Below are 14023 nucleotides of genomic sequence, written 5' to 3' on the forward strand. Positions count from 1 at the left end.
GTAATCTGAATTTGTGAAAGTATTCACTAAGTGATACTTGCAGGCCTGTTTTAATAACATCAGGACTGCATCAAATGTAAAGCTCTTTTTCAGTTCTAGTTGTACAGTAAAAGTTGAATCTACGTTCTTTACTTGGAATATCTTGATTCTGACTGTATTTAAGTGACTCGGCTAGAAATAATAGCCTGCAAATTGTGTTTTAAATTATTCCAGTATACTTTTGAAGTATACAATGTTAAATAATACAGTCTGCGTATTAATACTGTGTTCCATGATTAATTCATAAAAGAGCTAGCAATGACACATCTACTTTCCCCATAAAACATCTAAAAAAGCTAGAAGACCAAAGGGAGAGAAACATTGCATTTAGTATTTAAAACTGCAAAGCAAATGCTTTATAAATTTACAAGACACTACGATTAGTTGTTCACAGATTGCAAGGTAAGAATTTAAGTTAATAGCTGTATTTGCAATGCTCCAGCTAATGTCACAACATTAAGATTTCATGATCAGTACATTAATTATCCTCCTACTGCAGAAAGCTCCTTTCACTACAACAGAGATCAGGTCAAAACTTTCTCTCCTTTCAGTGACCCTCACAAGCTTTTTGCTTTTTTTCCTGGATCCATTTGTCCATGATGATCTACAAACACCACAGTGATTCATTACTTGTATATTACATTTATGAATGAGCTGTGATGAGTTATTCCCATTCTGGGGAATGTGCCAGGGTTGTTGGCACATCAGAGTTAAGCACTTTCATAAAAAGACCCTTTTATGATATAGGGACCATCTTCCTCAACCCCTCATCTGCATTCATAGTCCAACAACACACAAGATTGCACACATTATTCCTTTCCAGCCACTTCAGCTGCTGCCGAGACTCAGATCCAACACACTACAGAGAAGGGTTTCTGCTGTAAGGTAGGATGCAGCCACGCCAAGGGGCAGTGGAAGCCACCCCAGCAGCACTGCCTGCCCTCAGAAACCATGGGCAGCAGGCCTGGTGAACACATCACACGTATTCAGCATCATCAGAGCAGAGCAGAAACAGCTGTAACCAATGCACACGCTTTCTACAGTGCTGATAAGAAGTTCCAGCTCACGCCAACAAGCACACAAGTGCTGGGATCACATCACTATTCATTAAAACAGACACTATCATGCCACTCTCCAGGGCCCCAAGCCCCAGAAGGTGCAAGTGAGAAAAGCTGTACTATTGCAGAATCACACTGCGATTGCATGTTGAAGCTGGCTACCTCACGGAGCTATTAACAGTGGGTTTTGGCATCAGAAAAATCAGTACTCGGCACAAAAGCATTAATGCAGGTCTTACTGGGAATTACAAAGGAGTAGGAGAGACCGCAAACGTGCTAAAGTAGTGGCCAACTTTGACTGAACATCATTTCTCAACAGATCATTCATGGCACACAACTGCCTTTTCATTTCTTTTCTCATCTGCAGAAGTTCTTCAAAGTATTGTACTTTCCAGTGACCTAGACACCACTGTGCAGACCTCAGCCTGAAAGACAAGGTCTGAACAACCCTGGCCGCCGTGACAGCCAGTTACTTGGAAGTTTTTGCCTTTCTTGTCCAAACAAGTCAGAAGCTTAATCCTTACAAATGCTAGCAACGAGATGCCAGTGCCTACCTCCTTTGGGGTTCTTCCACTTACACGCCAAGGCAGCAGAAATCCAACTCTGAATTCAAGAGTACTATGAACTTTAAACTCGAACATTCAGACAGGCCATTTACTTGGTTCATCATAACAAATAGCTTTGAAGGCAATAAACGCAATGGCCTTTTCAAGTCAACGCAGCAATTATTCTGCCGACTCACATTTTCATCAATAAGCGTATGGAAATTAAGGTTCTCCTAGTTCAAATGACTTGGCACAGGCTACCACAAAGCACACCTCTGAGCACTGTGACTTGGTCAAGGAAAACAGAGAAACCAGCCATACCTAATATAATGACAAAGTCATTTTGCAGGGAAAGTTTCACATCATGTAGTATTGTTATTCACATACACTCCTGATTCGATTTTACTCCTGTGATGTGGAATAGCCTGCTAAAAACCTTTGCATTTTGTCTGTATCAGCATGCAGCTGACTGGGGAAAAGTTGAAACAAGAAGTCTCATCAAATGCTTTTAATAAAGACTCGTACAGTATTCAATTAGCACTTCCAGCAGCCAGGCAAGGCGGGCCAGCTGCCACGGAATAAGCCATGTTAGGCGCCCCAATGCGTGACATCTCACTTGTAATGGCACGCTATAAAGGAAAAAAAGATGCACATACACTAGTGTTTATTTTCATTTCAGGAATGTATGGATTGACTCCCCACAGAACGGTCCGGCGCTTACAGAATCTACTCACACAGAGGAGTAAAACAGGAGACAGCATCCACACCCTGTCATGCAAATAGTCCGTGCTTGGGACAGCATGTCATTCCTGTTATATTTCAGCTGCTCCTTTTGTATCTAGGAATGTATCTGTCCTGCATTCAAAATCATGGAAAATTATGCCATTTTTGTGTCAAGTTGTCCTTAATCTTCCTCTTCCCCCTGCTGGTCAAAATCAATTTCTCAGGAGGTCTGGACATTAGGTGGTTGAATTAACCCAGCAGGAGCGGGACTTTCATCCAAAAATAAATCAGAGTGTAATATTTTTCACCACACAACAGTGATACTTTACTTTTTTTTTTAAACAATCCACATGACAGCAGTGCAACAGGGTGATACTTTTATTTACATGGTATGCTTTTATCTCATTTTTTGCAAGCATTTTAGTGGCCATCATACACCAGGCTGCTAGTCCACAGAAGCAGTGGCATGCCACATACCAGTTCTAACTTTTTTAAAAGCAGACATACAGATCAAGGTCTGCAAGAGAAAACATAGGTTATTTAGACCAGTGGCCTACTATCAGCAATGGTCACAGCACTATTTCAGTTTGGAAGCTCAGCTGTAAAGCTTCCCATATCCAGTGCTGTGGCTAAGTAGGAGGAGGAACAACTGACCAGACTTCATCATCAGTTTGCTGCCAGACAAATGCTCCACAGGTCCAGATCTAAAATCCAATAAGATGGTACACAGACTGACATGGAACGAATGTGAAGTTCCCCACACCAAGAAATCCCAAGGACAAGATACGATTATTTTGGTCAAATTCTTCATACTGAACTCAAGCACAGAAACTTCTTAAGGAACTTGCTTTTTAGATTTTTCTTTACAACGGCACATTATGGATGAAGAACACACGGGAAATGAAATGCTAACACCACCATAAAGCCCATCTTCCTCTCCCTGCCTCCCTTCTCAACTTCATCAAGTGAGTAGGAAGCAGTGAGCTTCCTGCTTGGGACCTCACCTTCCTTCCAGTAACAACAAAGTTGTTTATTTATAGTTAGGTGTGACATTCTAACACATGAACATCCTTGGATATGCGTAATTGCACAGCCAGTGTCACCTGCTCTAAAATGTTAATTAACATCATACAATTAGGTGATGTATTTGCACCAGAACATAGTGCATGTTTGTATTTTCCAAGGCAGAACCGCAGCAGTGCACACCCCACAGCTGGAGAAAATAGGGGAGCGAGGGTCTACTTTCAACTGAAGCAATTGCTGCCCCACAGAAACGAGCAGTCTCTGAAGACAAGAAGTGGCATTTCTTCTAAACCCTCCGACGCACATTACATCGACTCTCACAAAGAGCAGTGGCTCCCTCTTACTTGGCTGTGGCTTCACCTCTGATACTGTTTCCACTCCTGGAGTGCAGAGGATCCAGCTAATCCAGTTCAAGGGTACCCTCTGGCCACAAAAGCTGGTCAGTGTTCTGGATCCATCCTTTGTCTTCTTCCTCAGCTGACTTCGGCCCTTCTTTCCCAGGGCTGACTTCTACAGCCAGATCTTGCAGGGTTTTTTAAGCATAGTAATGGGTGCCCTACTTTTGCAGTCAACCCTCGCCCCCCCCTCCCGCAATCCAGGACACCCTGCATCATCCTGGATGTTCTGTTGATGTTTTACCCTCAGGTACCAGGCACCTCAGAATAAACTGCCACTTAAAAACCTCATCCTCACACAGCCTCTTTAAAGTGCTTTCAGGTGTAATGATTTTGAACACATCCTTCAAAAATTCCATTTCTCATTACTCTTTCTGACAGGGTCATCTTAACTATGGAGCAGGATGAGGGTTTCCAGGGCATCCGCCTGCCCCGTGTAATCAAACGCGGCTCTGTAGAAAGAGAGCAGTTTTCAGGAAATGGGAAGCTTAAATGCTAACCAGTTTATATATAACCCAGTAAATCGCTTCTGGGCTGAGACGGTAAGCATGAAGAAAGTAGGTAGGAGGCCTTGACAACACAATCCCCAGAGAATCGCGGGAACACGCTGAAAAGCCATCACAATTCAAACACTAATCCCTGCTTCAGCTCCATACTTGAAGCTATGAAGGTTGAAACCACATTGTAAAATCCCGATTTTCTTCGAGCAGTATGACTGGGGAAACAAACCTATGTTACAAGTTTGAAATAGCAGCTGAGGTGCAAGTTTGGCCTAAAATACAGGGAGATTTAAGCTACAATGAACACATACCCTCTTGGTCCCCATTAGTTTCCTCTCGAGTTTTGATGGACCCTCCAAAATAGCACACAACAATCAACCACCAAGCAACACTTAATGGGTAGTCCCCGTCTTGCTGAACGCAGATTTCCTGCTCTCACATACCCTATGTAAACAGCACAAGATAAGTTCTATAAGAAGAGACATAAATAATACTCTTTTCTTGTTTAAGGAAAAAAAACCCCATACTTCCCAAAACTCCAGTCTATGCAACATCAACTGCACACCCCCACCACAGACACTGCAAGTTACAATTTAACAACTTATGGTGACTGTACTTCTGACAAGTTACAACATGATTCAGTTTGGGTTTTTTCATGCAGTGTAAGTGTCTGGGCAACCATCCCACACCGCCTCAACAAGCCATACCCAGAGGGTTGCCCAAAAGCAATGGGAGCAACATGCTTTTGGATGACCTATAACAGACAAGTAGTGCTGGCCAAACAAGTCCCACAGACTTACAAGGTGTAGTGCAACAAAATTATGCACTGAATTTTTATAGAAAAGAAAACATCCGAAGGCAGCACCTATGCCTCTGAAATTAATTATGAAAAAGTAATAAAATTCTTATTTGCAAGCATCCAGCAGTAACTTGGTATGAAGTCCAGTATCAGGCAAATGACAAGATTTATGTGTAAGGTCATCTAACTATTCCACATCGCAAATCCATTTTCTGCCCTATTCATAAATGAAAATATCAATATCCCAAGCAAGCTGAGAAGCATTACAACAAAGCTTCAACGTCTGCACGTGTTTGAATCTGTACCTCTGGGATGATTTTGTTTGCTCTCTGTAAACAGACTACTACCTACCTTTCTAGAGCATTGGAAGAAAACCCGTCATTGCAAGCTACCAACACTGGATGAAGATTTGAGACCAGTTGTGTAAAGGACACAACAGTTATGTTTGGAACATGAAACTCTGAAGAAAAACAATCACTCGCTATTGTTATCTCAGAACCGCCTGCCCATTTGAAGCCCCAGCTATTTATCTCACGATTCTGGTTCTTCCTCTGCCACTCTCCTCCCCGTATTTCTTTTCTTCCAATTTTTACTGCATACCGTGTTCATTAATTCGCAGCGGAGTGGGGAAACTGCACTTATTATAGCCAAGAGAAGCGTATGACTTTTCACATCCAGCTCTTCTAAAATGTCAGTTGGGGGATCCTGAACGCATCTATTTTTTTATTTAATTTTTTTTCCCAAATTGTATCCCTCCCCTCCCTCCCAGCTACTCTTTTACACAGCCCCTTGTCTGCCCAGGCTTGCTCACCTACAGTTTTGTCACGATCTTTGCTCCTCAGGCCAGTGAAAGGCCACTCTTCACAGACCCCCCCCCGGACAGCCGGGTTCTGCGCCCGCCCACCAAACCCCACTCCCGCACACCGGTGCCACCAGGCCGCTACCAAGGGGATTTGCCTTTATTTTGGGGGGGCGAGGGAAGCGGCAGCCCCCCGCCAGCGCACCCTGTCTTTTCTCCAGCCCTTTTCTGCCAGCCCCGGGGCAGAGGCCAGCCCAGCCCGGCCCGGGGGCTCCCCCCGCCGCCGGGGGAAGCGCGCCGGAGAGGACAGCGGCTCACCCGGGGCTTATCGGGGGGGCCTGGACCGCCCTACTCCCTGCCCCCCCCCCCGCACCCGCGGACCCCAGCCAGCCTGTGCTCCCTCGGGGGGGATAGAAAAAAGGGGGGCACCCCCCCCCCGAGCCACAGAATCGCTCCAAAATGCCGGAATCTGCTCGCAGGCTCCCGCCCCGACCAGGCGCGGCAGGCAGGCCGCCCCCCACCGCTGCCCTGGCATCCGGGGGGGGGGGGCAGCGGCCCGGCGGCGGGGCCGGCACCGGGCACACACTGGCACTCCCGAGCCCCGCCGCCCTCACTCCCCGCAGCCGCCGTGCCGTGCCAGGCCGTGCCGGGGGAGCCAGCGGCGGCAGGCGGGCGCTACGGCCACCGGGGGACCCCCGCCCGCTCACCGGGCCGCCAGCCCCGGCCGCCATGTGCCGGCCAGCGGGGGCGGGGCCGGCGGCCCCTCCCCGAGCTCGGTACCGGCCCCGGCCCCAGCCCCGGCGGCGGAAAATGCTGATTCAGCCCCCGCCCCCCGCCCGCGGCGGCGCTGCGGGCCGCGGTGCCGGTACCTGAGGCGGTGTACCAGCTGCCGGCGTGGCTGGCCTCCCGGCAGAGCACCCGGTTGGACATCTTGGTGCCGGAGCCGCCTATGGTGTTCGGGGGAGGCGGTGGGGGACGGGCCCGGCCGCGGCGGCGGCGCTGCTCCCCCTCCTCCCCCGGCACGGCCCGGGCCCCGCGGGCGGAGGCGGCGCTGCCGGCGGCACCTCCGGGCGGGCGGGCGGGCGGCGAGCGGGAGGGGGGCGCGCGGAGGCGGCGGGCGGGGCGGCGCGGGCCGGCGGCGCGGTGCCGGGCTCGGCCGCAGGCGGTCGCCCCGCGGGGGGGGGCTCGGAGGGGGGGCGCGGGGACAAAGCCCGAGGCCGCCGCCGCCGCCAACTCCGCGCTGGCAGGTGGGGGGGCGCGAAGAGAAGGAGGCCGCGGCAGCAACTGGGTTTGGCCCGGCTCGGCTCCCGTGGACTAGGGGCCGCACGGGCGCCGCTCCCCCATTGGGCACGAAAGCAAAAGCCTCGCCGCTATTGGCCGCCCGCCCGCGCTGCTCCCGCCCACGACTTTGACAGGCCCGGAACGGAGCGGCGCCGCCTCGGGGGGGTGGGGGGCAGGAGGCGGGGCTCGGCGGGGAGAGCTGCCCGCGGGTTGGCCGGCCGCGTTGCCGTGGCGATCGCTTCTGGCCCCGCTGATTGGCGGGGCTGTGTCTCCGTGGTGGAAGGGAAGATTACGAGCGCAGGTCAGATGAGGGGAGGCACGGCCGGCGGCGCTCCGCCCCGTGCGGTGCGGGCGGGGGCGGGGGCGCGGGCGGCACCGGGGCCCCCCACAGGGCCCTGTCCCTCCGCCGCGGCGGGCCGGGGGGCTGCCGGGGTGCGGCCGGCTGCCGGACACCCCCCTCCGGCGCGGCGCGGCGGGCCCCTGCCTGGCAGGCCGGGGCGGGAGGTGAGGGGGGTGGTGATCCCGCGCGCGAAGAGGTGCGCTGCGGTGCCGGGGGTCGCCCCTTTGCCGTGAGGAGAGCGCGGTGCAGGCCGCGGGGCCGCGTCCCCCGGTCCCCGGCACGGGCTGGGCGAGCGGGTCGTACTCTGAGGGGCGTCGTTCCCCCTTTCGGGCCGGGGGGCTGGACCCCGGCTGCCGTCGGTGCCGCGGCGCGCAGCGGGCGCGGGCGGCCGCCTCGGTGTAGAAGGCCCCGGTTCTCCTCAGCTCCGTCCTTCCTCGCCCCTCGAATGTTTCTGTGAGCTTGGTGAATGGACGGCTGCCATGGAGACGAGAAGCATAGCCCGAAATAGCTCCTACGGCAGAAGGGGAAAGGGGAGCGTGGCCGGTACCAAAGGGGGGGAGGAAAAAAGCAATTTTAGCCGCTGACGTACGAGACCACCGGGAGAGAGGGGAGACCACCGGGAGAGAGGGGTGCCAGGCGGGAGGCGTGGGGGCTGCAGCCATTGACGTGCTAAGGCAGACTGGTGCCCTGTGAGGCGGGAAGTGTGTGGGCCAGGGTAGGAAACACATCCCTCTTCTCCCCTTTAGGGCATTTTATTCTTTGAAAAGTCCCCCAGCCAGTTACAAATGAATGCAAAATACAGAGCTTTTGGGGGTTTTGTGGGGTTTTTTTTGTTTTGGTTTGGTGTTTTTTTTATTAAACAGTAAACCAAAGGAAATGGGGGACAAAGGCATTGCACACAGTATGTCTTGGAAAATCAAAAAGTCGTGCTGCAGGTAAATGGCCGATGTCATTTTTATCCGTGGGGGATCCTTCTCTGCACCTGTGACGCATCTCCCAGTGCAGTTGAGGGGCAATGAAGACTGGAGTCTCCAATTAATAATATTTGTAATAGTTTGTCAGGGGGAAGTGGGACCTGACTATCCCAGGAAATGTCTGGCATTTTATGTAGCCTTCGCTGGTCTAGCTGTCCTTACAGTATTCCATAGTTATTTTGCAAATAGTGCGTTGAAAAAGGTTCACATGGGTTATGACTGCTGCCTGGACTGGAAGAACTATCCTGCCTGACTGCTTTAACATTAAACGTATTGGTGGTTTTGATAAGCATTTATAACTAACTCTTAAATCTTTTACATATACTTCAGTACTGGGAATAGTTCCTGAACTGACTACTAATCCCTCAATAAAGTTATTTAAAAGCAGCAGAAGATAAATTTCATAGAGAAAAATAAATGTTGCAATTACGTACTTACAAAAAAAGGTCATGCCAGCAGATAGTTTCTGATGCACCGTTGTCCCACAATCCACCAAGAACAGTTAGTGGAGACTGCTAGAAGGAACATCTTGGGGGAACTGGAGGTTAAAAAATTTTTTAATTATCTGGTATTCCTTTCTACCATTTAGAGGAAGAGCTTTCATCTCATGTAAGCTCTTCCCCCCTGATGAAAACAAGATATAAGAACTTCCAAGTGGTTATCTAGACAGTGTAATGAGCAAAAACATAAGTATTTCTTCTGGATTTGCTACCTTTCTTTATGTAGTGGTGTTTTTCTCTTCAGCTTGCCTTTTAAATTTTCTTTAATATATTTCTTTTCTTGTTGTTGCATACCTCTTGGGCTGGATCCCTTTTCTCCTTGTGCTTCCTTTTTATGTTTCCTTCTCCCTTGCTTTCATCATTAACCGTTCTTTACTTGTGTGTAGTTTTTTCTCACCTAGATCAGGTGTAGATTAGGATGAAGTTTTTACTTTATGTATTGTGAATGTAGGATCCATATAGATGCAGAAGAACAACTGCAGCTAAGTGTCACAGAAAGCACAAGCTTCTTTGCTAATCCTTAGATTGTGGCATATGCCTGTATTCCAGTGAATCTCTGTCCTCTGTTAGCAGCCAGCACTGTCGTTCCAGAGCCCAGTGAAGCTGGAGGACTTCCTTCTCAGTTTCGTACTGTTCTTGCCCAAGTTTGTCATCCATAGTATACTACAGGAGGAATTTCAGTTGTTTTCACTGGCAAGGGTGACAGTAGGGTTTTTCCTTTATTGCCTGTCACAGGCGGACATAATACCACTGAGCAGCGTTTAGCGATTTGTGGGTTCTTCTATTTTAAGCTTCTATCACCTCCTGATCACAGTTTGTTTCTTTGTTTAAGGGCTGGTGATGTACTTCCTCAGTACCGTATAATGTGAACGTGAGAGGCAGAAACAGAAAAGCAAGCAGCTCTTCAGTTAAGTAGAAGATGGCAGTGCTGGGCTTCCTGGCACTCAGGACGTGGAGGTATGGAAAGGTTCTAGCCACAGGCGGAGGATCTGGGCTGAGCTTTCAGCTGAACACTGTGAAGCATGGGTTAGGTTGGGAGATCCTCCTGCTTTGTAATTTTTTCAAGGACTGTTTGTATGGGAAAAGTAACAGGAGCGCTTACCTGTTCAGAGCTGTTACTTAAGTCATTTTTTCTTTGATGTGCAGGGGAGATTGACACAATGCATGGACACATGTGTGTCTGTTGGCTGGTTGTTCCTTACCTGAAAGAAAAGCATGAAGGCAGATGGTGGCAAGAGTGACTCGCCAGTTAGTGTGCCCTTAGCATGCAGGCGTTTCCTTGGGTAACATCCTGTGCCCAACTTGGGTGGCACATGTCTTCAGCTGGCTCAGCTTTCAAGGTCTCTTGCTTTCTTGGTTTTCGCTCCTGTCATCTTGCATATGGTTTATTTTGGCTTCTTTCCTATCATCTTATCACACCATCTTCCTGTCTCCTCCCTTCTCAGGAAGCTGTTCACTGTTACTCTAGGTTTTTCTCTACTGTCATTCTGCATCTGAGGAACCTGCTGATCCTAGCAGGCCTTCCTTCTACTGTACTTAACTCTCTGTCTCTCTCCCCCCCCCCCCCCCCCTTACAAGGGAAATATTTCCACTTCCTGTATAATGGAATAACATTATCAGTGGGTAATTATCCATCTTGTAAATATCACAGTGTTCACCAGAGAAAAAAGGCCATACGCTTTCTAGGAGATACTTCTCAACCATCCAGCAGCATTTATTAATTTATACTCCTCTCAGTAAACTGCCCCATAATTATTCACAGAGCATTTACATCTTAAGTCTTCGCTTAAAACTGTATTTGAAAAGGGAACATTAGCAGAAACGGTGCTGATAACTTTTTTCATCATGCTAAAATGCCTATTTCTGGAACAGCTGGCATTCTGTACTTTTGTGTTCTAGGCTATGTAGTCACCCTTAAAATGAATTCTGACGATGAAATAAAATAGGGAACACAAGCTAGGGCTTGGCTAAGAATAGTTTGTTATGTAATTAGTACAATGATAAGAATAAATCAAAACCTGTATTCTATCAAGCGTGGTAGGCATAGAGATTCTTCTCATGTTTTCAACCTGCTGGTTTCAACTGCTTATATCTTTCAGAATTCAGATTTTGCATTTGTTTGAAAGCATCTGTTTTATTTCTAGAAAGTCTGATGGTGAGAGAGGAGTTCTTTTGATCAGACTGCATTTACAATAGTGACAGCACTTCAGAAAATAAAATGGATAGCTCAAAGACCTGTACTGATCCTGGAGAAAGTCTGTGATAAACTGGAGATGAAAAAAAAAAAAAAGATTCGGCAAGGCAAGTCAAACTGTATTTTTAGGTGGTAACCCGCTTCAGAATATGAGGATATAGAACCCTTTGATCAGAAGTGCTTTTAGTGGGAAATCTTTTCTTCTGCCACTGTTCCCTTAAAGGTAAAAGATAACATTCTCAGTAGAAGCATTTAAAAAGGCAGGCTTCAAAATACTGCATATGAGTCATATATAATTCTTCCACAGTTACTGAATAGTAACTTCTGGATATTGGATCAAAAATAGTCATCTTGGAAGATGTGCTGTGGTGTTAGCCAGGTATTCCGTTTTATTTTCTGCTTACTGCCCTTTGGAGCATATACTGACTCAGTTACCTAGGGTAGTGTGGAGAAAACTGAAAAACAATTGTTCATGAATTAAGAGAGAAAGCCTTCAGCTATTTGGCAGTGGCCTGTCATACATCTAAAGTTGCCGTTTTCACTTATTTCTTCAAGCTTTTATTTGACATCTATTAGTAATTTTTAGCCCCTTACATCTATTCTCCATTTTATTGACAAGTTCCTCATTTTTATGAATGTAAAATCACTTGTTTTTTGATTTGTACTTCAAAATGAAATACATTTATCCTGAAGCCCTCAGCAATGGTGTTTCCTGTGGAAAAATAGTACTTCTTTCTTTCTGGATTAAACCACGATAGCAAGCATCTGTCGAGTCTCATCACTGAATCTCCATTGTTTTGTCACGGGGAGAGTTTAAAACAAGTAAATGCTTTGCAAATTTGGACTTTATCATGCCTTCCCTAACTTGGAGAATTGGGATTATTCAGATATGATCTGATTATTCAGATAGTAACTTGCTCTCTTCTTCACATTACAGATCCCAATTGGTGAAGCCAGCTTAAAAAGTAAAAGGATATGGTTGCACTTTTCTTGTTGACTTGTCATAGGTTTGCAAGAATCACTAAAATTTGTTTCTTAGAACTGGTGATTTCACTGCTGCTAGCAACATTTCAACTTACTTTTTTGGAGGAAGCTGCCCGGAAAAGCTGCTGTAGTAAATCTTCTAACATCATCACCTTGTGAACCTGGCTTTTTCCTTCTCTGGAACTAGCTTAGGTGGGAAGACAACAGCAGCTGACACCTTGTACCAAACGGTGCCACCAGCAGCTCAGTAGGTGGCACGCTGCTGGCAGGGACAGCTCACCTTGAGGCAGGTACAGATGCTTTATGATTCTAGGTTGATGCAAGAGCTGTGTGGAAAGCCAGTGTGTTTACAAGTTTTGTGCAGCTGCTTGATGGGTGTTACTGTAAGGTGAGAAATCTGTATTCTGAAATGCAGGTATAACAATACATTATAAGAAAATTGCTCTGTCCAGGGAAGATTAATAGTTGAACTGCTTCTTTTTATGTGGTCTTGCACAAATTGTCAACACTGACATTGGGGAGCAGCATAGATTTCTGCCACCCCCCCCCCTTAACAATCTTGCAATGTTGTCACCTATGGATGAAACCTTGGAATGCCACTTTAGCAATAAAAATAGCAGTACCAAGTCTTTATGGTGTCTCGTCTTCACTTAAATGTTATTACTCATTCCAGAAAGTCAAAACACTGTTGTTAAAATCCTTTCAGTCTCTTTAAAGTGTCAGTGTTTGATGGAGATGGTATTCACGACAATGCAATAGAATTAGTCATCTCATTCCACAATTTTATAAAGTCATAGACTCATTTAGGTGGGAAGAGACCCTTAAAATCATGGAGTCCAACCAGAAAACTGATGCTGCCAAGTCCACCACTAAACCATGTCCCTTAGTGCTACATCTCCTTGTTTATTAAATACCTCCAGCGATGGTGACTCAGCCACTTCCCTGGGCAGCCTTTCTGTAAATTTTCCAAAATAGATTTTTTTGGGCTTGGTTTGGGGTTTGCGGGCTTCTTTCCATTATTTTTTTTTTGTTGCCCAGTCTTACAGCTCTGGAACTTTGCTAATTCAGTGTTTCCCTCCTAGCACATTAGGAAATATGTAAAATAATGAGAGCCTTCCTACTAGGAGTAATGGCCAGATCTCATTCCAGCCCCTGCAAGTTAGCAGACAATTGAAAAGTTAAGTATTTTTCCTCTGAAGAATGTATCTTCTGGCCATTCTTACACCCATGTAAGCTATTAAAGAAAAGTGATGTTAAAATAAGTTAAAACCAAATGTACAGATTACAATAGCAAAGTCCTCTAGATGACAGAGAATGAAGGGAAAATAATTACTTGTGTCATGGTCAACCTAATATACTGCAAATATGGTGTTTAAGTCATTGCAGGAACAAGTCAAATGAGAGTCCCATGTGTCTTGTGAATTTATGAATAATTACAAAAAAAATTATGCAGCCTTTAACATCACACAGAAAAAAACCTCCAACCCTTGCAGCAAAGAATTTAATTTACAGGTTTTTAACTGCTTGCTTTGTTACAGCAATTAACTAAGAAACCCAGAACGGAGATGAGAATGGTAAGATGGCAATATGAAAGTTTATTTGAATAATAATAGGATTTTGGTTAATTGAGCAACTCTTGGAAGCCAAGTTTACTGTTTCTGTCACCGTCAAAAAAATTGCAGTCATTCTCCCAGTCTATTAAAAAGTGGGCTATGCTTAATCTGGATTCCAGTATCCAGTGCTAGTGAACATTGATTGTGCCCCTTGCTCCAAGTTACAGAAAACAAAAATGGGAATTTTGAGGGCTATGTCTACTCCTTGTACTCGTTGCCAATAACCTAGCAAGCCAGTCCTACAGCTACAAGCCAG

General features: G+C 46.9%; 1 protein-coding gene and 1 long non-coding RNA gene across 4 annotated transcripts in view; one reads left to right on the forward strand and one right to left on the reverse strand.

The window, feature by feature from the left end:
- Positions 1-7168, reverse strand: part of MEMO1 (mediator of cell motility 1) — a 28220-nt gene extending 21052 nt beyond the window's left edge. Inside the window, exon 1 of the mRNA XM_055725964.1 lies at positions 6751-7168. Coding sequence (XP_055581939.1) covers positions 6751-6811 — 61 coding nt within the window. The 5' untranslated portion in view covers positions 6812-7168. The remainder of the gene's footprint in view (positions 1-6750) is intronic.
- Positions 7169-7302: 134 nt separating this feature from the next.
- LOC114017642 (uncharacterized) lies at positions 7303-12783 on the forward strand. Of its 3 annotated transcripts, none has more exons than XR_008734974.1 (2): positions 7303-7463; positions 9809-12783. It is a non-coding gene; the product is annotated as an uncharacterized LOC114017642 (long non-coding RNA). The 3 variants fall into 3 exon arrangements; XR_008734973.1 differs by lacking the exon at positions 7303-7463 and adding an exon at positions 7470-8437; XR_008734972.1 differs by lacking the exon at positions 7303-7463 and adding an exon at positions 7470-7666.
- Positions 12784-14023: the final 1240 nt, after the last annotated feature.

This window comes from Falco cherrug, chromosome 13, assembly GCF_023634085.1.
Source record: "Falco cherrug isolate bFalChe1 chromosome 13, bFalChe1.pri, whole genome shotgun sequence".
NCBI classification, from domain to species: Eukaryota; Metazoa; Chordata; class Aves; order Falconiformes; family Falconidae; genus Falco; species Falco cherrug.